The 26,866-nt window shown below is 37.9% G+C and overlaps 1 protein-coding gene across 1 annotated transcript in view; it reads right to left on the bottom strand.

Moving 5' to 3' along the window:
- Positions 1–26,866, bottom strand: part of il1rapl2 (interleukin 1 receptor accessory protein-like 2) — a 221,624-nt gene that overhangs the window by 65,078 nt on the left and 129,680 nt on the right. The window contains exons 4-5 of the mRNA XM_042737732.1: positions 17,409–17,595; positions 15,998–16,151 (exon numbers count right to left, since the gene is read on the bottom strand). Of these exons, the coding sequence (XP_042593666.1) occupies positions 15,998–16,151; positions 17,409–17,595 (341 nt within the window). The remainder of the gene's footprint in view (positions 1–15,997; positions 16,152–17,408; positions 17,596–26,866) is intronic.

Raw genomic sequence — 26,866 nt, 5'->3', positions numbered from 1 at the left:
AAGCCGATCATGAGTCTGTCCTGTCCTGATTAAGGAGGTTGATTCTGAACTCTGCCTGTCCTGTAAAGTTTCTGAACTCTTAGTTTGTCCTGTCACAGTGAAGGAGACTCTCATGAGCCGCTGCTCTCTTCTGTAGTCTCAGTCATTCTTTCACAGACACGCTGGGGCTCTCATCAGCTTTCTCTTTCTCTTGCTCACTTTCAGTGATGATCAAACTATGATATTGTGTTGAATCACAATACCTCAATATTGTGTCCCAGTTGTCCCAATTTGTGTACTTGCACACTATATTCTATGCCTGACACTGACAGTTCAAGTGCACAGAAAAAGTGCACTTTAAATACTTGAATGATGCACTTAACTTTTTTTAACAAAAAAAAAAATGAAGTTAGACATCAAGGGTCACAGCTTTAATTTCATATGTAACAGTTATAGGGTATAACAGGGCTAAATGCACATTTTACTTTACTCTCCTTCAGACTACTGATGGCACAAAAAATCACCTTTGGCTGATCACTGACACGATCACAGACAGCAGCACAACATAACAGAAGAACTTTGCAACACACGGTGTTTGAGGTAAAAAAAGGCCAGCTGTCGGCACATAATAAAGAGCTTACTGACTTTGCCCTTTGTTAACATGAAACAGTTAGATTCAGATGGGAAATATAATTTATTAAATTGGATGTCCATCTGGGAGATAATCACCATATATATAATGAACCATCATTTTTAGAAATATATTTTTTATTGACATATTTAATGTTACTACTCAAAGCTATGTTAAATTATTATGGAATCTCCTTTAATGCTTTCAGAATCTCTACTTTTTCACATAATTTTGTTTCCGAAATTTTTAAATATACATTTAAATGAAACTATATTTATTGAATAAAAATAAATAGTACAAACTTTGCTAAAGTGATTGTTTTGAACAAATATTAACTTCTATTATTAACTTCATTATTCAAAGCGCATTAGTTAGCTGGTGTGTTTGTTTGCCTTTACTCCATGTTTGGTGCACTTCATGACCACTTCATATATTTATATAATATTTAAACAAAACAAACCACTTTAAGATTTATTTTCACACCAAATCTGTTGCTCCATTATTGTTCAATAAAAACTTACACATATATTTCTGCAATCATACATTATGGGAGGCATGTAAAGCATATTTTTTATGCTTTTTTTATTTTTATTTCTTTTATAAAGCAGAAATGATGATGTTTTAAAGAACGTCAGATAACCAGTTTTAGTGGCCATTGACCTCCAGTGTACAGACAAAAGAGACATTTCTTCAGACATTTACTCAGATTTTTTAACTTTATTCATGTAAATTTGCTTGTATGACCACGTTCACCATCAGATCTTTTTTTAGCAGTGTGCTCAGGACGTTGAAGTTCTCCAGAGCTCAAAAATCCATTAAAACACTTTAATAGAGGTCACTTAACTGTACATACAGATAATTATATCCCTCTGCACAATACGCGAAGGTTATAAAAGCCATTGCACTTTAATGGACAAAACTTTAAGTTTTTAACAGCTATTTGTCAAACTATGGTACAGTTACCTGGAGTAAGAAACTATAGAGCAGAATCCAGCACTGACTTTACTTTAGAGCAAATATGAGCTCATGAATTCACAAGCTGTTGAGGAAATCTGATGTATGTGTCACATCACAGCACATCTACATCATGACTTGGACTAATGTATCTATGTAAGATAAGATTGACTTGAAACATGAAATGTGTTCTAAGAAATATGCAGCGCACTGTCATTTATATTCATTCACAAAAGAACAATATATATGTCCCAACTTTCTAAGGTGTTGACATTTATTTGTTGATTGTGCTATATTATTGTTTATGACATCTTGTAATTGTCTTAAACAGTAAGTCTGTATTGATTTTTCATGTTCCTAATTGCACACATGTCAGATGAACATCTGTTGAGTGAGTAATAATCACAGCACAGGAAGAGCGGTTTACTCATCTGTTCATGGAGCAATTAAAATGTAGTCAAAATGAAAGGGAATCGCCATGAATTCCCACAGCAGACAAACATTAGAGGAAACTGCCTTGTCTGTCATCTGCTTCTGTTTACGATCGTATCACTGCTGTGATGTTCCTTTCTCACACACTCACACACACACACACACACACTCACACACTCGCACACACACACACACACACACACACTCACACTCACTCACACACTCACACACACACACACACACACACTCACACTCACACACTCACACACACACACACTCACACACACACACACACACACACACACTCACACACTCGCACACACACACACACACACGTTTGTTGTGTTGTGTATTGTAAAACCTCACTTATATAACTTATAAGTGATTGTGAAGTTATTACAAACATAGTGCACTCTAAAAAACGCTGGGTTATTTTTTCAACCCAAATGCTGGGTTGAGACCACTGGGTAGGACGCTGGGTTGTTTTAACCCAATTTTGGGTTGAAAATTGGTCTTGATCATAACCCAGTGGTGCTGGGTTGGGAACGCGGACGTGAAAGCGAGCACACGTCACGTTAACATCAGACGACGCCAGTGCGAGAAGCCGCCATTTTCTCAGCGTGAAAGAAGCGAGAAGCGAGTGAAAGACATTATGGTAAGTAAAGATTAAAAATGTAAAGTTATCATTCATTGTTTATGTCCGGGAGTGTTTTGAGGTTTCATGGAAGGCGGAAATAAAAGAGCTGATATTGAAAAATACATTGTGAGGTTTTCGCCTCAGAAACGGAGGTCTCTTTTACTGAACGGAAGAGGTAATGTTACTTTTAATATAACGTCCGTGAGTGTCTTATGTCATATTTACATTAGATTTTACAATATCTGCACTTTTTGAGGTGTTAATAGACGGTTATTAACACATCTTTATGTTAATTTGTTATCTTATTTTTCACAGTTAAACTGAATGTAGTTTCGTAAACGAAACTGTGTTATGTAATAAAGACTAGCATAATTATTTTGAGGCTGTTGAAGTGGTAACGTTAATTGTTAAAAGTATGTTTTGAAGGTAATATTTCAGACTTGTTGAGCTCGTGTCTTCATTGTGTCCGTGTAGTTAAGGACACAGAAGTCTGCTTGTGTGAGGAGGAGGCGGTGTTCTCAGCTTCTTCTGAAGAGAGGGAAAGTAACATAAACTTCATAATTACATCATGTTATCATTTTTTATTTTTAACTAAGACTAAAAGAATGTGTGTTTTTGTAGATGTTGAAGGCCAGAGACATAGGAGAGCATCATTCTTTTGAGACTGATGTGAGTTATTTTTAGAAAATAAATGTTTCTGTTGTGTCCTGCCTGTTTACTTCACATTTTGATGCAACAACAGTGTGATTATGTGCTCATATTTCATGAAAACCATTGATGTCTGTGTTTTTCATTGCAGAACTCAGACCAACTTTGGAATCTTGTGGTTTTGATTTTGATAGTTCTTGTTTTTGGTTTTTTTTTGTTATAGTTATTGTTAAAATCATCTACTTGACCTCATGTCATTCTAAACCTAAAAGACTTTTGTCTGTCTTTAGACTACAAATTAATATATTTTACATTTTCTCATAATTTTTTGTTAATCCATTGAGAGTCTAGATAATCAGTATTTTCAAGTCTCATAAATACAGAGTTATTGTAGAAGTAATCCATTCCGATATTTATATATGAATAAATCGTGAATTATATGATAGTGAACATGTCTGTTCAAAAGAAAATATTGGTCTCCCAGACTAGAAATGGACAAAAATTAAGAGAATATTATATATTTATTTGTGTTCCAAAAATTTGCACAGTTTGTAAGGGTCTGGAACAACATGAGGGAGTAAATTATGACCATTTTCAAACTAACCCTTTGAAGAGCAGCCCTCCACGTACATGAACATTCGTGAGGTATGTGAATGTCATGTCTGTTTGAATGTTTCAGTAAAGAAGTAGCTTTCTGAAAGCAATATATTTATTCAAACAATATCACATGCCCTCACACTAGTGCTGCCATTACAGCATTCTAGAGCGCTGTGGTACACAGAGACATTAAACAACCACACAAAGTGTTGAAACTTTAAAACAGATTATTTACCTCTCCTTACTGATGTGAATACACCTCTATCTGAAAATGGATAGTTTAATTAAATGTTTTCTTTTTTCAAATGTTTTTCTCTCTTTAGGCCACTGATGAAGAGCAGGCGGAGACTGGGATGAATGCTGGTCAGAGAAGAGAATGTCCTTTCCTCTAAACTGATGCAGCAGTGGTTATAAAGGAGGACGCTGCCCTGGATGCTGTGCTGATGGGGCTTCTTCAGGACTACATCAATTATGCTGAAGAGATCATGAAAGTTGACAGTGATGCATGATCTGTATTCATGGACTATGAATCAAACTGTAAGTATATTATTTGTAAAAACAAAATGTTAAATGCTTGTTCTGTGCTGTTCAGTAGAAATGGAGTTTACACTCTGTCATTCATACACATGCGTCTGTTAAATGTTATAATATCAGTGTTAATGTTGTGGTTTATTTGTGTACTGTCATGCCAGAATAGTTTATAAAGAACTTAACTTAACTAATTGTACAATTATTGTATAATAGTGTTTTTGTATATTTTTATACAATATATAACATTTACCAAAAAAGTCCAGTTTGATCTTAAGTTATATTCAACAAATATTCAATGCTTTATTTATAAACTCTGTAGCTGTTAATGCCATACTTTTCTGCATTTCTTCTTACATGCATGTTACTTTTTGACTTTGTTCTTGTTTTTAATAAATATTTACCTTTTGATAGTTATTCTTTGTGTGTAAAATTGATTTTAAAATGAACAAGATTTGTAGGTTTAATGCCTAGCTCGATTTGGGTTCATGTTGGTCTAGCAGTGTAGTAATTTTAAACCATAAAAAAGCTGGATTCATCCCTTTTTGACCAAGTGCTGGGTTACAAAATAACCCAAAGTGGGTTGTTTTCAACCCAGCAGTTTTTAGAGTGTGCTTATAGGAAATCAATCACCAATGAAGTCATGTTAGTTTGGGCAGGAGATTCAGGTAAACACAGGTATTGTTTACATCTTACGTCTATGGAGTCAAGTCAAGGCCACACATACTTGCAAAATAATTGAAGTTTTGCAAAAGAAAATAAAAGTGTTCAGAAAATTCTTACAATTCTTTCGAAATAAAGAATTTCAAAAGAAAATGAAGTTTTGCAAGAAAAAGATAAGTTTTGCAAACAAAAATAAAGAATTGCAAAATATAAATGAAACTAACTTCGTTTTCTATTTACATTACTCCTGACATAAATTAAGAAATTACTGTAACTGTAAGATAAAAAAAAAATTAAGCTTGAGTCTTAGACCTTTTTTTAATCAAGTATAGTTAATTACATTGTTTTATATAAAACTAGCAGTAACTGTGAACTAAAGCAAACAAAGAATGCTTCTGTGTGCTGGCGTCCTCCCACATGTTAACAGATTTTAAACAAACACTTTAATACAGATATTGTTAACAAAACAATACATATTTCAATGCTATAAAAGTGTGCACACTGAGAGAAATAAACAGCAGATGTTCATGTTAGCATGTTAGAAACTTTATTAACCTGAGCAAACACTGTCAATACTAATATAGTTAATAAAACGAAACCATGCATGTTGTAATGCTAGTGAGTAAAAGGAAATGATCCACCCACATGCCTCTGCTCAATGACGGTGCCTCAATCAATTCTAGGGAGGCGTGGCCAGTTGTTGTACACGCCCCCATCCCTTGACTCCACCCCCATGTCAAAACAGTGCCAGAAAGTGAGACATGCTGAAACGTGAAGCGCAAATGGAAAAAACATTATCGCGAGCTCACACTTGACTGAAACGCAAAATAAAAGCAGTGCTGCAAATAAATTGGGAGCTATGGCCATGAAAAATCATTGCTTTTGCTCTGTTTCATTTATATATTGTGAGTCTTTATTTTGGTTTCCAAAAAGCACATTTACTTTTTCTTAATACTTTAATTTTCCTTTGCAAAACTTTATTTTCTTTTGCAATACTTTAATAATTTTGCAAGTATATGTGGCCCTGATTGGACTCCATAGACATAAATCAATAAATAGATACATGAATAAACAGAATATGGTCAAAGGTTGCAGCCCTACTGAAACTCCTCATCTTTCTTTAAATTGGTCACTCACAGTAGATCTACCACACACAGCTTCATTAGACGTCCAGGTGCTTTTGTTCTGGGAGGTTGAAAATCAGTAAACTAAAACATATATTTTCCAGCTGGCATACAATTAAAGAAATGAACGCCTCCAAAGAAATGAACTGTGCGTGAAAGTGAAAACTCTCTGCCAGTGAAAACTCAATTAGTGCACTTAATCGGAGCCAGTTGAGACGCATCCAAAGCTCGTTTATCTGTGACTTTGTGTTTACTTTTCACTTTTCACATCAGTGGTGGCATGAACTGCACTATCATAAAGCAGTAAGCTGATCGGGGTCATGCCTTACTCTGATTTTACCACGATTATAGGAAGTTTTTTGGCAAAATAAGAAGCTGGCGTCCGGTCAGATTTGAGAGCTGGAACTATCCACTTAAAAACACTTTTTGGCAGTTCCAGAGCATCTCCATCTGCTTCCCATCTCACTCAGTCAGATTACAATCAGCCAAATACTCACATTCTGCCTTGTGCTATTTACTCTAATGGAGCCGATGCATATTTTTTTTTGTGAGAATATTTCATGAAAGAAATCAATCTGAAAAACTGTAAGATGCATTTTGATAATTGGGGATGTCTTGTGTCTGCACAAACAGTGTAAATTCCTTCAAAGTGAAATGTCCAGTGAGTGGCGCTAAAATGTGTGTTAAATAAGTGATCATGGCCATGTTTTTATTACGTTGATACAGGCACATATTGTTGTGTTTGTATTAAAATTGCTTCAGGTATTGCAGCAGTTCAGAATTCAGAGTGTCACTAAAAAGTTAATGCTCTATTGTTTTGGAAAATAACAAACACCTTACACCAAACTCAACCTCAAACCCAGCTGATAGTGTTAATGAATGCTAAAGTCATATGTGTCCCTGCAGCACAAAAGCAGTCATAAGTAGCACGGGGATATTTGTAATAGACAACAATAGACAACAACACATTGTATGGGCCAAAATTATATATAAAAAAAAAATTATCCATAGAGGCACGTATTTCTATTGAAACAACAACAGTGTAGTTTTAAAAACTTGCCCATTTTCAAGAGTTTGTGTTCTTGGGCTCCTGAAATGGCATTGTTGTGTGAATCACTGGCCAAACGCACAAAAGCTTTCTGTTTTCAGTTGAAATGGCGTCGTGTAAACAGCGCCTGAGACTAGACGTGATGGCAGGTACAAACTGTTTATCCACTTCCAAATGAAGCAGACAATGATATTCTTCATACAGCTAATCATGATTACTAAAGGAGCCAACACACTACATGGAAACTCATGGTTTTATGATTGTGCAGATGCATTGTAGTTGTGTATATAGTATATTATGTTTATTTTTGTGTGTCAATATGGTTTGTTGTGTGTGTTTGTTTTATTGTTGTTTGTGTTCTTGGTTGTTGGTAAGTAATTTAAAAAGCCGTTATTTGCACACACAGTTGTTCCCTAGAGACGGTCTAATTAAGTCTGCAGTAGTGTCACATTAGACACAACACACGCCGTCAATGAAAGACAATCACAGCCTTCACAATTCACTCTATCCCCTGCGTGCTGGAGAGCTCATGTGTGATTACAGAGATCTGTGTGTAGTTGTGTAATATTAGAAGGTCATACTTCACCCCAAAATCAAAAGAAAACAAACATGAACGAGAAATTATATTTAGATTATTAAAATCTATAATACATTGTTAAAAATGGTTTCAATAATTATGATCTTAAGGAGCTGTTTCTACCTGATCTCTAGTTTTGTTGATATAGCCTTTGATATAGGTTTGATGTCAAAAATAATTTGGACTTGAATAAGATCAATTAGTTTCAGATGTTACCACATGAAGCACATGACATAATAAAAGTCCTTTGCTGCCATTTGATGTGAACTAGTCTATTAGATTGGAAAACAGCTATAAAAGTGTCTTAAACATCATAAAAGTGCATCAGAATGCAGGTTTTCCTGATTTTAAATAACGTCTGGCTCTGATGTATTTACACTTTCAGTAAGTCAATCACCTCTGCGTATGCTTTCTGTTCCATTTATTACACGACGAGTTAAAATAGAGAAACTATTAGCTTTTCTAATAAAGTGTGTCTGAATAATCCCACGCTTCATTACGCTCCTCATCGCTTCACATTCCTCCGTCTACCGCCAACCCAGCTGAGGAGCAATTTTCAAACAATGGCCTTGTTGAGAATGTGATGGATGTCGGCAAAAATTAATTATCCAGCTCATTACTGAGTGAGAATAAATCTTTGGCTTTCATCTGGAGACCATCAGAGCTGATAAGAGAGCCGCAGCGGGCTTCATCAGGAAATCTGTCAGCTTGTTGAATGAGTAAAAGCGCCGTACTGAACACAGAACAACTGCCAGGATGGGTCTCCTGCTTACAGTTCTCATTCTACAGGGGCTTTTACTGAGCAAAACAATAAAAGTACACATCCTGTAGAGTACCATAACTATAATAAATATATATATATATATATATATATAATAAGTATCAATATATAAATTCTCATAAAAATCTAAAAAGTATCAATATACAAGTTGTATTCATAAACGTGGGTTTCTGCATCACTTGCAAATGTTTTCAGCGCTTTAGTTAAATGTTTATCTGACTGGCGTCACACAGACTCACACATTTACATTAAACTGACAGAGCAAAATAACAGCTTTTATTTGAATCTAATTTAAACACAATGTTTCTGTAAAATTGAGGATTAGTTTTACATCAATTAGTACATTTTTTAATATATCTGTGCTCACATTTACCTTTGCAATAAATGTGTTATTAATGAGCAGAATGTGTGATATAGATTTGCCATCGCTATTTCACAAGTGTACATATTTTACGAGGTGGCTAATTAGTACGATTTTGTATGATTTGTCTAGACCCCAGTGACAGGTAGGTTTAGAGGCGGGGTTAGGTGTAGGTCATTCGTACAAATTCATAAGAATTGTGCAACTGGTAAAATACGTACAATTTAGCAAAAATCATACAAATTCATACGAATTAGCCAACTAATAAAATATGTACAGATTGCCACGATATTGGGCTGGATTTGCCTTTGAGTGGTAATCAATGCTTTTTTTTAAAAAAAGAAACATTCTTTTTTTTTGGGGGGGGGGAAATCACATACTCACTTAAGTAATAATCAGTATTGCTATCAATATGGCTAAAACTAAATGATCAGCATCACATTGAATTATTTAAGTTTGGTCTCATCCCTACTGTGGAGGAGACAATGTCCTCAACATTTTTCCTGGCAAACAAAGACTCAATTTAAAATGCATATATCTGATAAAAGTTTATTTAGTCAACTTTTTAAAAGACCCTGTCATACAGTATACTGTAGATGACATAAAAAGAGCACTGGGAAAAAAAATTAAAAATCTTAATTTTAAAGGTAACATGCCATGCCAGGGTAAAAACCTGTTGGTTATGGTAAGCTCCCTTATTATATACAGTGAAACACTGTACCACATCAAGCAGGATATTAGGACATTATTATACAGTAATTACAGTAAAACACTACTAAATGCAGAGTTTGTGGAAGTGAAAAAGAAATCTACTGATGTTCACTGAATATTTTATCCATGGAAAACCAGTTCATTGATCGGTCAGAATTCACCAAACCACATGTTATCCATGAACAAGTGTGTGTGCTTAATTCATCTGTGCTTGTTTACTGAACACACATTGGTTAATCATAAATCAGAAGTAAATGATTTTGACAGAGCTCTAATGTGTATTGACTGTCTGTGTGTCAGCACACTCCACATGAGCTCAGCACACACTTGTGTTAAGCAATCTTTAGCTGCGTGAGGAAAAATGTACAAAACACATCGCACTGACCGACAGAGCAAAACATCTGTGAGATGAACTAATATGATTCAACACTCATACTACACAGACTGCAGAGAAACAGATGTTTACTCCTCAATCTCAACTTCATGAATGTGTGCTTCCATTTTGTAGAAATTTTCCCATCTGCTACGTTAAATTGAGGCTAGTATCTATTTTTCCATCACCAACTACTATTATATTTATGGTACTCTGATTTGTGGTGCATTAACTATAATCTAGTTCTTGCATACTAAACAGGACAGATTGTTTCAGATATATTAGGATGCAATGAAAATGTTCTGCTTTGAAATAAATTAATAAATCAGTTTCTACATGAATACAGAAGAGAAGGTCATAGGAGGAATGGGGTGAAACGACTCAAACATCCAGACGAACAGATCAAACTCCACCTACAGGAATTACTGAACTAGATCTTTTCCAAAATACAAAAATAATACCACCTCAAAGAGTAAAGCTAAAAACAAACTGAATATATTAATGAAGGTGGATACTTTGAAGGATTCAGCCTACAAGCTCCCCTACAGTAGTCTCTGCATGTGAAGCAGTGTTTGTCTGTCGTAACAAGTGCTGCTCTGTTTAAGATCTGGTCAGCAGATGCTCCAGTGATGCTGGTGATGATACTGTGGTACCCATTTGGGACAGCATGGCGGATCAGGAGACTCGGGAGGCCATGGTGGAGCTGGAGACTCCGGAGGACATGGCAGAGCTGGAGACTCCGGGGGACATGGCGGAGCTGGAGACTCGGGAGGCCATGGCGGAGCTGGAGACTCCGGAGGACATGGCGGAGCTGGAGACTCCGGAGGACATGGCGAAGCTGGAGACTCCGGAGGACATGGCGGAGCTGGAGACTCGGGAGGACATGGCGGAGCTGGAGACTCGGGAGGCCATGGCGGAGCTGGAGACTCCGGAGGACATGGCGGATCAGGAGACTCGGGAGGCCATGGTGGAGCTGGAGACTCGGGAGGCCATGGTGGAGCTGGAGACTCGGGAGGCCATGGCGGAGCTGGAGACTCCGGAGGACATGGCGGAGCTGGAGACTCGGGAGGCCATGGCGAAGCTGGAGACTCCGGAGGACATGGCGGAGCTGGAGACTCGGGAGGACATGGCGGAGCTGGAGACTCCGGAGGACATGGCGGAGCTGGAGACTCGGGAGGCCATGGCGAAGCTGGAGACTCTGGAGGACATGGCGGAGCTGGAGACTCGGGAGGCCATGGCGAAGCTGGAGACTCCGGAGGACATGGCGGAGCTGGAGACTCGGGAGGACATGGCGGAGCTGGAGATTCCGGAGGACATGGCGGAAAAGGAGACTCGGGAGGACATGGCGGAGCTGGAGACTCAGGAGGACATGGCGGAGCTGGAGACTCAGGAGGACATGGCGGAGCTGGAGACTCCGGAGGACATGGCGGAGCTGGAGACTCCGGAGGACATGGCGGAAAAGGAGACTCGGGAGGACATGGCGGAGCTGGAGACTCCGGAGCACATGGCGGAAAAGGAGACTCGGGAGGACATGGCGGAGCTGGAGAATCGGGAGGACATGGCGGAGCTGGAGACTCGGGAGGACATGGCGGAGCTGGAGACTCCGGAGCACATGGCGGAAAAGGAGACTCGGGAGGACATGGCGGAGCTGGAGATTCCGGAGGACATGGCGGAGCTGGAGACTCCGGAGGACATGGCGGAGCTGGAGACCACGGACGGTGGCATGCTTGGGTGAGCCGCAAACAACAGCATGCTGGGGTGAGCCGTGGATGGTGGAGGGGTTCCGACACGGGATTGGAGGCTCTCCAGACACCGGATGATCGCCTCCCTCCAGTCAAGGTTGGTGGTGTCTGGGAGCTACATAGGCTGATGGTATGTGATCCCGAGGAACAGCGTCACAAGGGTTTCCCCATCCAGGGAGCTGGCGAGGGAGAGTGGCATGAGTGCCCTTGCATAACTGACCATTGCATAACTCAGGGCTCGTCTGAGCCACAGCGATAAACATGGCTCGTTCCTCCATCGGCGCGGGGAGAAAAAGACGGGAAAAAAAAATGGAAAACCAAAACACTTTTCAGAAGAAATGGAAAAATAAAACACGGGAAGAAAAAAGGCGCCACTTTTACTTTTCGGTCTACTGTTCTGTCACGTTTCACTCAGGCAGGAAAGGACAAGGAGACGCTGGAGAATACTTTGAAGGAGTTTTATTCAGGAAACAAGGAGACAATGAACACTGGAACATCAGGGATGACATTTGACATTGACATAATTAATGTTGTTCAGTTGCTTTGACACAATCTTTTTTGTTTAAAGCGCTATATAAATAAAGGTGACTTAACTTGACTTGACAAATCAAACAATCAGGGAGTAGGAACATACACAAAACACAGGACAGAGTCTGACAGAAAGAAAATGAGTCTATGAAAATATAAACGATAACCAAAAGTACTAAATGCTGTAAAAGTATTATTTCATGTTAGCTTATTGCATTAAAAACAAAACCTTACCATAAAGTGTTACAGTTTAAATAATGGAGTGATATCAATAACCTCTCTTAAAAATAACTATTTACATGAGCCAACTTTACTTGACTTTTTACTTGATGATGATGATGATGCTGATGACATGTGGTTTTTAGAGCTTTTGCCGTGTGTTATTTGAGATCAGCAGTGTGTAAAGATTCTCCTTTCCCAGAGTTCTCCTCTTGCAAAAACCTTGCAAGATTTCAATGCAAATCCGCTGGGTTAACTGAATTACGTTGTTATTTCTTGATATATTCTTGAGTTTTAGAGCCCCTTCAGCGTCTGAGAGAGACAAATCATCTGCCTTTGGCACTTGGGCAAAACAATAAAGGTGCGTGACGATCTCTGCCCACACGTGCTGATGATGAGGATGATGTGTGCGGAGGATGACACTGAGATAAATGTGTGTGTTCTGCTGCTGTCGTGTGCTGTCAGAAGACGAGCTGGAACAAGGATCTCGTAGCGGCCCATCATTCATCGATGATGAACGCTCGTTAGCAGACGAGCTCCTGTCTCAGCTCCCATTATCATGTGACACGGAAAGAGTCCTGACCGTTTACATCCCGGCTGAGAATGCGTCTGAGTGGATTTACACAAACTTGCAGCTCACAGACAATCTTATTTCTCTCTTACAAACTCTCTCCTCCTGCTTGACTGGGAAAAGTTTTCTTCTAGTAGGATTATGCATACCCTTTACGAAAAAGAAGTTTATTCAAGTGTGCTATTAGTATACTTCTTTTAAACTAAAAATAGGAAAGTATGCTTTTAGTTTACTTTTTATGTACTTCTCAGAAATGGGCTTTATGCACTCCTAAGAAATATACTTAAATGACATTTAAGTATACTTAACTTATACTTACAAAAAGTCTAAATATATTTGAGCTATACTTGTGCTCCTAGAATCCGTGTTCTCATTATTATACGGCAGAGGGCGCTAGTATACATCTTCTGTACAGAATTTCAAAAAAACACAAGTGAAGAAGAAGAAGAAACAACAGATATAATCTAACATGTAATCTAACACGATCATCTGACATGAAACAGCATCAAAACTGTAACGTTATGGAATAAACTGTGGACCGATGAAGAGTAATAATTTTACTCTAATAATTACAGTCAAGCTTTGGGGTGTTGATCGACTCCATCTACGTTTTGATTATCATTCTGAATCCAGTTCATAGTCTTTGTAAAGTTCACTTAAAGAAAACTTATGAGTATACCTGCAGTATAAAACTACTAAACTAGTAGTTTACCGATACTATACTTCAAAGTGTACAAAGTATTTAATCAGTAAACTATCAGTATACCTAAAAGTTCACTTGTGTACTGCTCAGTTGTGTACTTAAAGTTTGCTACTGTTATACTTAAATTATACTTAAAAGTATACTTTTATATACTAGTAAGTGGGCCAATTTAGTCCCAAAGTGTATTGAAACAGTACACTTACAAGTATATTACTAGAACACTGATATTTGTATCCTTGCTACAGAAAGTATACTTAAAAATATACTTTACTTAGGTATACTTAATAAATTTGAAGTATACTACTTTTTGGTAAGGGTATCCATCTGTAAGAAAGCAAGTGCAAGTGAACTGTTCTTAGATCAGCACTTTAGAACTTCTAGTGTTCTAGTTTAGTGGTTTGTGAAAACCAAACATCTGCTTCATATGGCTGTGCTGCGTTTAATATTTATGTGATATAATGAATCATTGTTGGATGGTATTTTGATTGTTAGATGTTGATTGCACTGTGTATTGTTACATGCATGTACAGTATGCTCATTTTCATCAGGTTTTCATGGTCATGCACCATGGTAATACTGTATGATCAAGAACTAATTAGGTTGGCATGTGTAAGAGTTTCTAACGATTCATGTATAGTAATGAGATGAGTTGAGTGTTGTGTAGCCTTAGGGAGCGTTAGAAAGACACGGCGAGGTCACATTATCCAGACACAAGTCGTGAAAGCAGATTCTCTTCTGATTCCACTGCTGTTTTGAGTCTGTGTTGTTTGTTGTTTGGTGTTGGATTTGTTGTGTTTATGTTGGATGTGTGTGCGTGAGGGCTGGAGGCTTGAACAAGAGCTCGCTTTCAAACATGGGCTCCAGGCACGAGGCTGACGGAGAAAACACTTTCTGGCCACGCTCCAGAAGCTGCTGACCACAGACAGCTACTGCTGCTCCAACACCACAGATCTGCTTTTAGACATTCGTGTGGAAAACAGAGCACAGCTAGACCATCTGAGGTCACATTACAGACAGAACTGAACTATTAATCATTTTAATAATGAAGATCACAGGTTACAAGATTACAAATAATGGGCTCTGTCTGTCCTAAAATTAGGACTCCTAGATTTTTGCTCCAAGAGTATTTCACAAAATTGTTTTAACACTAAAACTAGCTCCTAAATCTGTGAAAGGTTAGGAGCAGTGAAGAGGAGTCCTAAGTCACTAAGACCAAACCACAAACTATCTGCCTTGGAAAGTAAACATTTTAGTAACACATTGCATTTATTTGCACACATTTATCTTCTTATGCATCTTTTATGGTTTTGGAGGTTCTCCTAACTCCAGATTCTCCTTTGATTATATCATTGTTTTCATTAAGCAGCTGGACAAGAAGTCACAGCTGTTCTTGAGTCCAGTTTGGTTTTCTTTGCATGTCTTACTATCAGCCGTGATTATTCTACACTGTTAATTAAAAGGCTGTTTTTATGCATATTCACAAATTATTTTTGAGAAGCACACATGTAGGAGGCTGACAATTAGCTGAACATATACTTGTTTAATTAGTGATACTTAGCCAGTATTTTAAAATCTTTATTTGAAAGTGGAAATATAATATCGCGCTCTACAATATTTCTATGAATAAATCCCTGACAGAGACTATCAGCCAATCACTGTGTGCATAGATAATAAGCATGCTGACATCATCCATAGCAACGAGCTCAGCCCCGCCCCCTTACTCTGAGCTGAAGACTTCTCTCTATTCCTTAGTGAAAGTTTGTCTCAGCAGCTTTGTGAATAGGTTTTAAGAGAAAACTTAGCTAAAAACTCTTACAGCTATTTAGGAAAACTCTCACTGTGGTAAGATAAAGTGTTTTGTGAATGCCCTGATGTGTGAAAAATTAATTCAGATAGAGCCACAGCAGTCTGAATGTTGTCTTAAAAGGACAGAAAAACTAGCAGAAATGTGTATAGGCCTGCTCTTGCCTTTTCTGTATGAATTACATTGAACTCAGCATCAGTCTGTCTGCACTGGACGAGTCAAGGCCAACGCTCCAAACCCAGCGATGGTTCCTTGACGTAGCGCAAGCACATGCAGCACAGCAGAAACAGAGCAGGCCCTACATCACACATCCAGTGTACACACTATCATTGATTAGGAACAGGTTCTGCTTGCTTTCTCAGATCAGAACGAGTTTGAACACGTACCTGTGACTTTGAGCTCTGTGGTCCGTCTCACAACTCTGCTGCCATATTTGAGTTCACAGGTGTAGTTCCCTCCGTCGTCCTCCTGCACCTCCGGGATCCAGAGGCTGGTGGTGTTGATGATGATGGAGCTCCTCCACTCTTTCCTCTGACACTCCTGAGGAAACACACCACTCTTCACCTCTCTCACACTCACTCATTTCAAACCCATTATCCTAAAACTCACTGATGTTGTAAAAAGAGAAATAGGTTTTTCAGTATTCTTCTCAGAGCCAGATGGTTTAAGGCAGGGGTTTCCACACCTGCAGAGTTGAGCTAAAAACCTTCTGAAGCACACCTGATGCAGCTAATCATGCTCTTCAGACGGACTACAAACCTCCAGGTCAGTGTGTTACATCTGGTTTGAAATAAACTCTGCAGGTTTAGGTTAGGTTAGGTTCAAAATTATTGTGAATTTAACGGTAAAAGACTGTAAAAATTCTACAGTAAAAACTTGTTAAATGGTTAACGGTAAGTTGCCCTACTATACAGGTGCATCTCAATAAATTAGAATGTTGTGGAAAAGTTCACAACTCAAATTGTGAAACTTGTGTATTAAATAAATTCACTGCACACAGACTGAAGTAGTTTAAGTCTTTGGTTCTTTTAATTGTGATGATTTTGGCTCACATTTAACAAAAACCCACCAATTCACTATCTCAACAAATTAGAATACTTCATAAGACCAATAAAACAAAAAAAAAACTTTTTAGTGAATTGTTGGCCTACTGGAAAGTATGTTCATTTACTGTACATGCACTCAATACTTGGTAGGGGCTCCTTTTGCTGTAATTACTGCCTCAATTACTTTTCCACAACATTCTAATTTATTGAGAAGCACCTGTATACGGTGAAAAACTGTACTGGACATAACTTGTAATTTTATACTGTTTTTGGAAGTGGAAAAGAATGTATAATTCACAGTGAATATCCATAAACTGACATTCCCAGAATTCTATGCGTTAAATTTCAACTTTGATGTTTTTTGTTTTTTAAATAGTTTTTCATGTTTTGTTAATGTTTATTGCATTATTTCAGTTTCATGTGTGTTACTATGATGGTGTTTGTGGAACAGTGTTTGTGTGGATGACTCTGTGCACCTTCTATATATGTTATTATTTAAAAATGCTTGTGATGGGCTTTGGTTCCTCACGTGACTTTCTCATCACCTCCTGCTTTTGGTGGTTAGTGTATTACAAAGATACAAAACAGATTTCAGTATTTATAAATGTAAGTTAAAACCGTAAAACAATTCTAGCAACCACAGCAGCTGTTTTTTTTGTATGGATTTTTTTTATTACAGTGTAGGAGTTTAGGACAGAAACCAAAGCATCCATCTTGGTCCTCTCTTGCTGTGTGAGATGTGAGTCTGTACCTTGTACCAGGTCATGATGTTATGTTTGTTTTGGGGGTGGTAGTAGTGGATGTCAGGGCAGCTGATCATTTTGCTCTTGGTGACCTCGGCGTTCTCCTGGTACCGTATCCGGCTGCTGAAGCAGAGTCCCTCCTCGCTCTCCTCCACCGTCAGAGACATGGACACCTTCATACAGTACGTGGAGTTTCTGTCGAGACACACCATCAGACATATCTGTGACCCTGGAGCATAAGGGTCAGTTTGTTTAAACTGAGATTCATACATCATCTGAAAGCTGAATAAATAATATTTCCATTGATGTCTGGTTTGTTAGGATATTAGAATATATGTTAGAACATTTAGCAGAGATACAACTTTTTGAAAAACTGGAATCTGAGGGTGAAAAAAAAAAAAAAAAAAAGAGATGCAGTGACAGAAATTCACAACTAAAACAGTGTTTTTGCAGAATGAGGGTCGAAAATAGCCACATTTTAAAAACTCACAAGCTCAATGAACATATTAAAGTAAAATAAAGAACCCCTTTAATATTTACTCCAAAACTCCTCTGCTATTTTATTCATAATTTCCACATTCGTGGTCAACGCTGCCTCTGAGCATGAGGTGAAGCAGACGCTGACGTCACAATGTGGAGGAAGTATAAAGCTCCTTGTTTTCAGCTTTGTTTTTGGTAGAGCATCTCTTTGAAGATGTTTCTCTCTCTTTTATGTACGAGGGAGAAGTTCTGTTACAGTATCTGTAACCACTTCTTATGGGATTCTCTTCGCTGTAGTAAAAAATAACTAGTCTCTGTGGGCTTCTGTGCGTTGGGAAACACTTAATGACATGAACGTGAATATGAACATGAAACGAACCTGGATTCTCTCTGTTCATTTAGCTCTGATTCTAGAAACCTCTAGCTTTTTCCACACATTCTTTGAATCAGAGTGCATTGATTTTCTTTTACTCTGTACAGTATCTTTTCTACACTTTTTTAAGTCTGCCTGCATTGATTTTCTTTCATTCTGTGTATGGCACACTGGCACATTTAATCATTAACATCCCCACTGCTCCGTCCTTGTCTTCTTCTTCTGTCCCACAACAACACCCGGCTGGATTAATTGAGAGGTGTGTTGTGTGATTCTGTTATGAAAGAATCTGATAACTCGTGTCATAATGTTCGTGTGGTAATGTTTTAATGGTGTAAATTAATGTTGATATATAAATTGGATTTGATATGTGTGAATATATATGGATTTTTTCTGAGAATGCTGTGCTGAGATGAAACAAACTGTATCCCACACACAGGAAACGTCTCATTAAGCATGCATATATGCACATCAGTCAAATATGTTAAACCGTCTTCCCTGGAGGACAGCTTTTCCACAGGAAGTCCCCCGATCAGCCATCGTGAGTGAGGACAGCTTTTCCACAGTCCAGTGCAGATAGTCCATGTGTGCCGAGGAATATTCCAAACAATTCACAAGCCTCACATTTGATTATTTCAGTAACGTTTATGTAAAAATTTATGAATCAATACAGACTGAAATATTTATTTCAGGGACTGATTTGTTTGGAGTGTTCCAAACAGATATTGCTGCTATTACTAGTACATGTTCTGAAACAATCCAGAAATCAACACAGACTGATTTATTTCAGGGCCAGTGCAGAGCGTCAGCAATCGGATTTGTGTTGTGTGACGTGCTCTCTTCCCACGTGGTCTGTCGTACTCTTTAGCCAATCAATGCCTGTTCATTTGAGGCCCTGAGAGTGCATTCAAGGAGCACGATTCTGCCTCCTTTGATCAATGCTGTTATTTGAGGCCTGAGCCTCCTCCTGTCCCAGACGACATCGAGAGTGGACAATGGACCCTCGACCGATTGGTTAGTGCTGCTTCCAGTGTACAGCTAACACATCCAGCAGCGTCCCTCCCTTCAGCTGCTAAATAGGACATTAGTCTGGTCTTATGCTGCTGAGTAGGTCATTTGTGTTGTTTTTTAGGGCTTTTGTGTGTTGTTTGGTCGATTGTGTGAGAGCTGCCACTCCGCAGACCCTTCTGACAAACCACAAATATTACAAATTCTGTGTGCTTATTGATATGAGAATGGTTAAGCTCGCATCTGATTGGCTAAAGAGTACGACAGACCCACGTGGGAAGAGAGCTCTGCCAGGAAAGTCTCAAAAAACACACACACACAAATCCGTGTGGATTCGTAGTAAATGATGATTTGTACATTCAGACACTCGTACATTTTAAACATTCAAAGGTTTTTGTGTACAGTTGTATATCTACGAATTGTGTTTTTGCATTTGTGAAATGTATTTTATGAATATACAAACGCACTTTTTGTGAATAAATATTTTTACAAACGCAAGACTGGATTAGGTTTCATGTATCAATTGTTTACGCATGTGTGAATTCATATTTGAACTAATCTGTCTCTATACCCTTCAGCTGCTAATTAGGCGTTTGAGCGCTAATTTCAGCGTCCAGTGTGTGATCTGTCCAGTGTAAACGCAAGAAGCTGACAAAATTCATATTACAAACGCAAGACTGGAGCTGATCAAACACAATTCACAACATCTCACATAGCGTTTTTCAGCGTTGGATCTGTCAGTGTAATAAAGACAAAATTTGTTTGTATGTAATGGAGGTTGTAGATTTATGTGTATGTACAGATTGTGTGTGCATCCTCTGATAGTGTTTATTAGCACTGACTGCTTTACTGTGCTCTGTGCTGTTCATTAGCTGCTGCAGTGTAACGTCTTAAACTGTATTGAACAGGGCTGTATTGATTGTTGACTGAGAAAGGCGGTCTACTGTTCCGGCTGTGTTCCTCTGCATTCTTCTGTATTCCTGCTGCATCAATGAGAGCAGAGCTGGTACACTGCACGTCAGTCTGGGGCTAATTCATCTTAATACTGACTGTGTGTCTTCATTTACACACTAATGGAGAAGTGGGCCTCTAAACAGACCACAGCTGCTCAGCTGCTTCTGTAGTTATCAAAGCTACTCTTAGAAAGAAAGTTAAGCGCTAGAATCAGAAAGGCTGATGTCGTAGATCAGGGCTGTCCTGAAGACCTGGACCGGCTGCTTGAGGACTGGAGCTGAACTCTCAGCCTGTCAGAGAATAACCTTTAAAAACTCAGTCAAAACTTCTAATTCTTCAGTTCTTTATAAAACATAGCTCAGAAACTATATCCGTGTTCTATAACTCATAAATCCTGCACAGACGGCATTGATTAACCTATATTTGATTGGCACACTGTGTTTCTGTACCATCCATGCTATGGGCGACTGAATGATTTCACACACCTGCACACACCTGCACATCTGAAAACAAGTCCGTCTGGAACACAGACAAGTGAAGCATTCTTTGTTACAAGGTTGTGAGTCTGAATCTTGCTTGAATTATTATTATTATTATTAAATATAAAGCCGTTGTCTGGATAAGTAGCTACACCTGTATATCTGCATTTCTGGAATGACAAAATGATCTGCATCCAGGAGGAATAAAAATGGGCAGAGCTTAAACTGAGAGTGAAAATCATCATATATAGCTTGCTCAGAAGGTTTGAAATATTAACAGACATTTTATAAATTAAAAATGTGTATGGTATAGTATATTCTAAAGGAACGACATTTGAAACTATGACAGGGTTTTGCTTAAAGTGTTTATTATGCTGAATACAGTTTAATAGTATGTAATGGGATTAATATCTCAGTAACTGAAATAAACACAAAAATCCTTAGTAAACTGAGTTGTGTTATATGTGCACACATGTTTGTCTTCAGGACTGCCTGCCATTCTGAGGGATGAGACCTGCTCCATAATCATTCATTTTTAGTAAAGTTAAATTTGAAATTAAATGAACTTTGCATTTGGTCTATTAAACTACAAGTACAAAGCTTGAAAGCTTGGAATGTTTGTTAACTTACTGAACTTCATTTATTAAGGCAACCAGTTAAACGGCTATTTGTATTTATTTAGTGGGGTTTACAGTGTAGTCCCATTCTCGGGGAGGCCGGTCTGGAGAGTCTAGCTTCAGCACTAATCAAACACACCTGAACAAGCGAATCGAGGTCTGAAGGGTTACTAGAAAGCTACAGACAGGTGAGTTTGAGTTAGGGTTGGAGCTGAACTCTGCAGGACCAGAGTTCATCACTGTTAAGTTCTCTTTCTGATGTTCCCACAGCCATTGAACAGGTCAGAGAAGCTCATGGTTTTTAACATGGTGCACAGGGGTGTGCAGTGAAGCCAGTATTTGTATCTGTATTTGTATCTATAACAATCACAAAATTATTCATATCTGTATTCGGATAGTGGGCGGAGCTTGAACCAGTTACTTGATAAGACCGTTATGTCCTGAGTGTGTGAGCGGAGCATGATCTCAATAATGCATTCTTGAAACAAATGTGATCTTACAGTGCTACGTCATCTGTATCTGATTTCGAAATAACAAAATAACTGATGAAAACGTACTGTCATTTTCATCACAAAAAAACTTCCTCTTTTAGACTTGCACTCTATTCATTTACTAACTGCTTGTTAAAAATAAAAAATAAAAACTAACACTAGCTTCTCTAATCTTTTTGTATTCTATCTTTTTGTTTTTTTGTTGTTTTTTCTATCTATCTATTATATAATTAACAAAAGCAAAAAAGACCTCTAACACTAGCTTGCTTTATTCTTTTTCTATTCCATCTGTTTTCTTTTTATTTATTATATAATAATAATAAAAAAAAACTTGCTGCATGCACTGCATTAAGCTAACTGAGACTTGTTATAGCACTTGTGTATCATTGCTCTTTTGTTGATTTTGATTGCTTTCCTTGTCCTCATTTGTAAGTTGCTTTGGATAAAAGTGTCTGCTAAATGACTAATAATAATAATAATAATAATAATAGTAATAATAATAATAATTTCTCTGGACTGTTATGCTGTGTATGAGCTGGACCTCTGCCTGTTCTTTCACCACACAAGGGTCATTACAAGTCTTTGTGTGATTGTTGTGTTTTGTAGGTTCAGGGTGTTGGCTCTGTTTGTGTTTGATGGGAATTACTGTAGCTCTGTGAAGTGGCTTTTAGGTGTTTTTTTTTTTTCTTTTCTTTTTTTTTCCTTTCTCTAATTTTATTGAAACCAGGAGCATATGGACCGGAGAGTGTGTATCTGTGATAACTGTACGCTGTGCTCCAGGATGAATATCACTGCCCAGTGAAGAATAGAAGAACTTTAAGGCTAATACTTAGGGTCAGATTTACTAACAGCATGCACCGGTGCTGAAAAAATACTGTAAGAATTTACTACAGACATGCAGTGATAAATTAACAATGAAAAGATGTAGACAGTTATTTTTGCAGCTTATCTTATTGCATATTCATTTGTAAGTGTTTCCATTACAGACACAACAATTATGGGAGGAGAGTATTTAAATGAATGATGCGATTTGATTTACTAAGGTCTGTGGTAGTCAGTTTACTGCTTTTGTGCTATTATTTCACACCCAAAAAAGCATGTCTGAACACTTTTTGTGACCATTTGAGACTTTCCACTCCCATCAGCACTTTTATGGGAATTTTATGGGATAAGGGCCCTTAATGTGATTCAGAGAACCATAACCTCAGATCTTGCAGTCGCTGTTTTCAGTAAGCGTGAAGAGAGATCACTGATTTATAGAGTGCTGACAGCACACAGTTAATTGCAGGTTTAAAGAAGGACTGAGATGAAAAGCAGGGATCTCCAACTCCTCTAAATAGATTCTAGCAATGCATATAGTTCAGTTCATCATACAATGATTTGCCAAATTCATTCATACATGGTTTTCAATTTTACATTTCGCGGCCCATCAAACAGGGCTCATCAGGTATTGAATGATTCCTAGCTATGAGTAATTTAATAAGAATTTAGTTCCTCTCATACAGTAATACAGTTTGAAAACGTATAAAGTGAGGTTAGAAATACCCTAATACTGCTTCCTACAGTGTAGAGAGATTTAAACATTTACTGAGAAAACAGCAGACAAACAACAACATGAGGATTTTTAATGTGGTTATAATTGTATGTTCATTTTTAATAGAACTGCAAGGCATGATAAATATGAATGAATTCGAAAAAGAAAAGAAATAATATGAGATGAAGATTCACACCACATGACATTTCATGTCAACCACCCATAGACCTTTGGAAGAGAGATGTAGGTTTCTGTGATCGTGTACTGTAATTCTGTCAATCTATCATTGTATGTGAGGGTCTAAGAATATACAAGAGTTCACTGGCTTAATTAACTAATCACTTCATTAAAGTACTTGAATAAATGTCACTTTTAGCTATGCGAGTCTTTTTCATCTTTTGTCCCTGTAGGCAAATTAACAAGAGATTTAAGGGCTAAAAGTACCGCGAGCATCATTTAAGTGAATAAATGAGAGAGTGGCATCTGTGGCACTCGTAGCCTCCTCATCTTAAATAGCTCAGTCATGCTGGTCATATTAAGAGCATTTCTGTTCATCCTGATCCTGAGTCTGTCAGTTTTACTCATCCAGGGGTAAAGTGTTGTGTCGTGAGATTGAAATGTTAGCGATGTGCACTGATTGTAGCCTCTGTTGACTGATGAACAGAACAGCATCATTTGAGCACAAGTGCCACCAGCTGCACTGGCCAACCAACTATGTGTTGCTGTTCATAATCAGTGATTCAGTACAATATTCATACCCTGATTTATCCTAATTCCTTCCTATAATATTGTTTTAACTGGCAGGTTATATTGGTTATCATCTTGTATTGGTTCATAGTAGAACGTTTCCTTATATTTCAAAGTTCTGAGTGACTTCAGTATCTCATTCTTGCTTAATTAAAACAATTTTTGGTCAATTTGTGGGGGTCTCATTGTGAAATAAAAGCTTTCTCTACTTCACGTTTGACACAATTATTGGCATCTAATTATTGTAACGTCCTTTCCCCAAGATAACAGATTTCTCCTCTAACGCCTGAAGAGTTTGGAGAACAGCTGACAAGAGATCAGAGACCATTCCTTCATCCAGAATCTCTCCAGATCCACAGCTGCTTCTCTTCAGTCCTCCTCACTCATTCTCTACAGGGTTCAGCTCAGAGGATGAATGACAAAAACATTTTTGTGTTGGTTTTGATGTTTGTTTTGGATCATTGTCCTGATGGAAGATCCAGCCGCGGCCCATTATAAGATTTCTAACAGAGGCGGTCGGGTTTAGATTTTTTATCTGCTGGTATCTGATAGAATCCATGATGCTATGCATCTGAACAAGACGTCCAGGACCTCCGGCAGAAAAACACAACATTATAGATCCAGCCGTATATTTAACTGTGGGCATGGACTACTTTTTATCCCTGTCTGTACTAAACCCATCTGGTGGGTTTGCTGCCAAAAAGCTCTTAGTTCTGTTTCATCTGACCACAGAAGCCAGAGCTGTTTGAAGATCCAGTGTCTGACCACTGAGTAAGCTGGAGATTGTTTTTGGATGAGCGAGGAGGGTTTGAACAACATGTGGTAATGTAGGGTCTGTCTGATATAGATATTTTTTAGGCTTTCTGACCCCAAGACTCAACTAATCTTGCATAAACCATAATTAATTTTTAGATAATCAATTGAATCATTTTAATTTTATGGTTCAATAGCTTCTGATGTGCTTGAAGGCCGGCTTTAATACAGTAGAACACACAGGGACTTAATGAGTCACTTCTTTTTCTTCTAATCCAGAGCAGAAACATATGCAGTCCTGCATGCAGATGATGAGATCAGAGGGCTGATGCAGCCACACACCAGCTACAGAGACCCTCGCCACCCATCACGGACTTATGTTGATTGCTGATTTAGTAGGGCAAGAGATGCATATTATCTGTTGTTTAGGGACTCTAGGAATGGCAGAGGAGCAGGAATACACCACCTGGGACTGAAATCTATTAGCTATCTATTAGCTTTAAGCAGGGCTTGTTCTGACCAGTGTGGTGCTCTGGGCAAAATCACTATGACTGGCCTGTATACAGTATATACTATCGCCCTATGATTCTGTGAATAAAACTAAGCCTTAAATGATATTCCCAGTATGATTTAACTTCAGCGTTTTAGTGTTAAATTCAATTTACAGTATATAATACAGCTAATATGACGACTGATATATTTGATTAGGATAATGATATAATTCTTGATCTTTAGATTTTTATTTATTTATTTATTTATTTTCTCCACATGTGAACCGAAAACTTTATTGTGTTTTCTGGACAAATGTTTTTGGACAAATATAGTATATCATTTCAATTGGCGTCACTAAATATGTGGATTTCTACATGCTGTCTTTCTGATAACAGTTTAATATATCTTCCTTATGCTAATATTCAGCTGTTTTAATGAACTTAGTTTTTCTTGATTGCTAACACACTATAACTGATGTATTTGACCCAATTTTCCAAACCATTCATGCAGTTCTTGAAACAAAGACACATTTATCAAAACGTTAAACACATTTCACCTGTATGCACACGTTCCAACTTACTCAGTGTTTTCTGCAAAACTCTACACAAATACACCATCATTTTGCTCAGGTTTAACCATGTTCTCATTCAGAAAACACACAATATAATTAACTCAAGCTTAAAAATGAACTCATTAATCCCTGTGTGAACATTCAGAAGCACAACTGATCTGAGGTCAGGATCTCAGGATGATGTGAACAAGAACACAGCTGATCATGAGTTTAGGAAAATGAATCCTGGTAGTGAGAGACAAAGACGAAGAGGAGGGGAAAATAAAAATGAAGGGGATGGGGTCAGAGGTCATGTGTTCCTGATGAAATACGGAGCACTATAGTTGAGCATGTTCTTCTGCATGCACTGACCTACAGACTCATCTACAGTGTTTCAATACGACTTACACATACACTTACAGTATAATAATTACAGACTGTACACAGCAGCAGTACTTCAGATGAGAGAACTTTCATCATTCTATGTACAGTAATACTGTAACACATGCTGTACACCCTCAAACTCATTACTGCTGGATTGATTTCTAGACATGTGGTCCTTACATGTAGTCCTCTGTTTGTGCAGAACTGAGAGACCGTCCAGAGGCGGAGAAGTCTTTATCAGAAGACTAAGAAACTATAACTAATAAGGATATTACCAATACTGTAATGCAACTTGGCAGAGGATGCTGAATGAATGAATGAATGAATAACTGAATTTATTTATTTATTTGTTTGCTTATACATTCATTATTTCTGTATAGTACAGTAACTGACAGTATATTCCAGTGTGTGTTTACTGTATATTCAGTTGTTTGGTTTTTGAACTTTTCTCTTCTAGTTTTTACTGTAATGTGTATATATTTTTTTTAAGTTTATTGTTGAATTTTTCTGTATCTGCACCCCTCTATTTGTGTCATATACTGTAACAGACACTGACAACAAACAACCCTGGCTTTAAGATCATCTAGATCATCTATATCAGAGG

The sequence above is a fragment of the Cyprinus carpio genome, chromosome B14, assembly GCF_018340385.1.
Source record: "Cyprinus carpio isolate SPL01 chromosome B14, ASM1834038v1, whole genome shotgun sequence".
In the NCBI taxonomy this organism is placed as follows: Eukaryota; Metazoa; Chordata; class Actinopteri; order Cypriniformes; family Cyprinidae; genus Cyprinus; species Cyprinus carpio.
The sequence above is the reverse complement of the archived record's forward strand: the minus strand, read 5'-3'. Positions and strand labels throughout refer to the sequence as shown.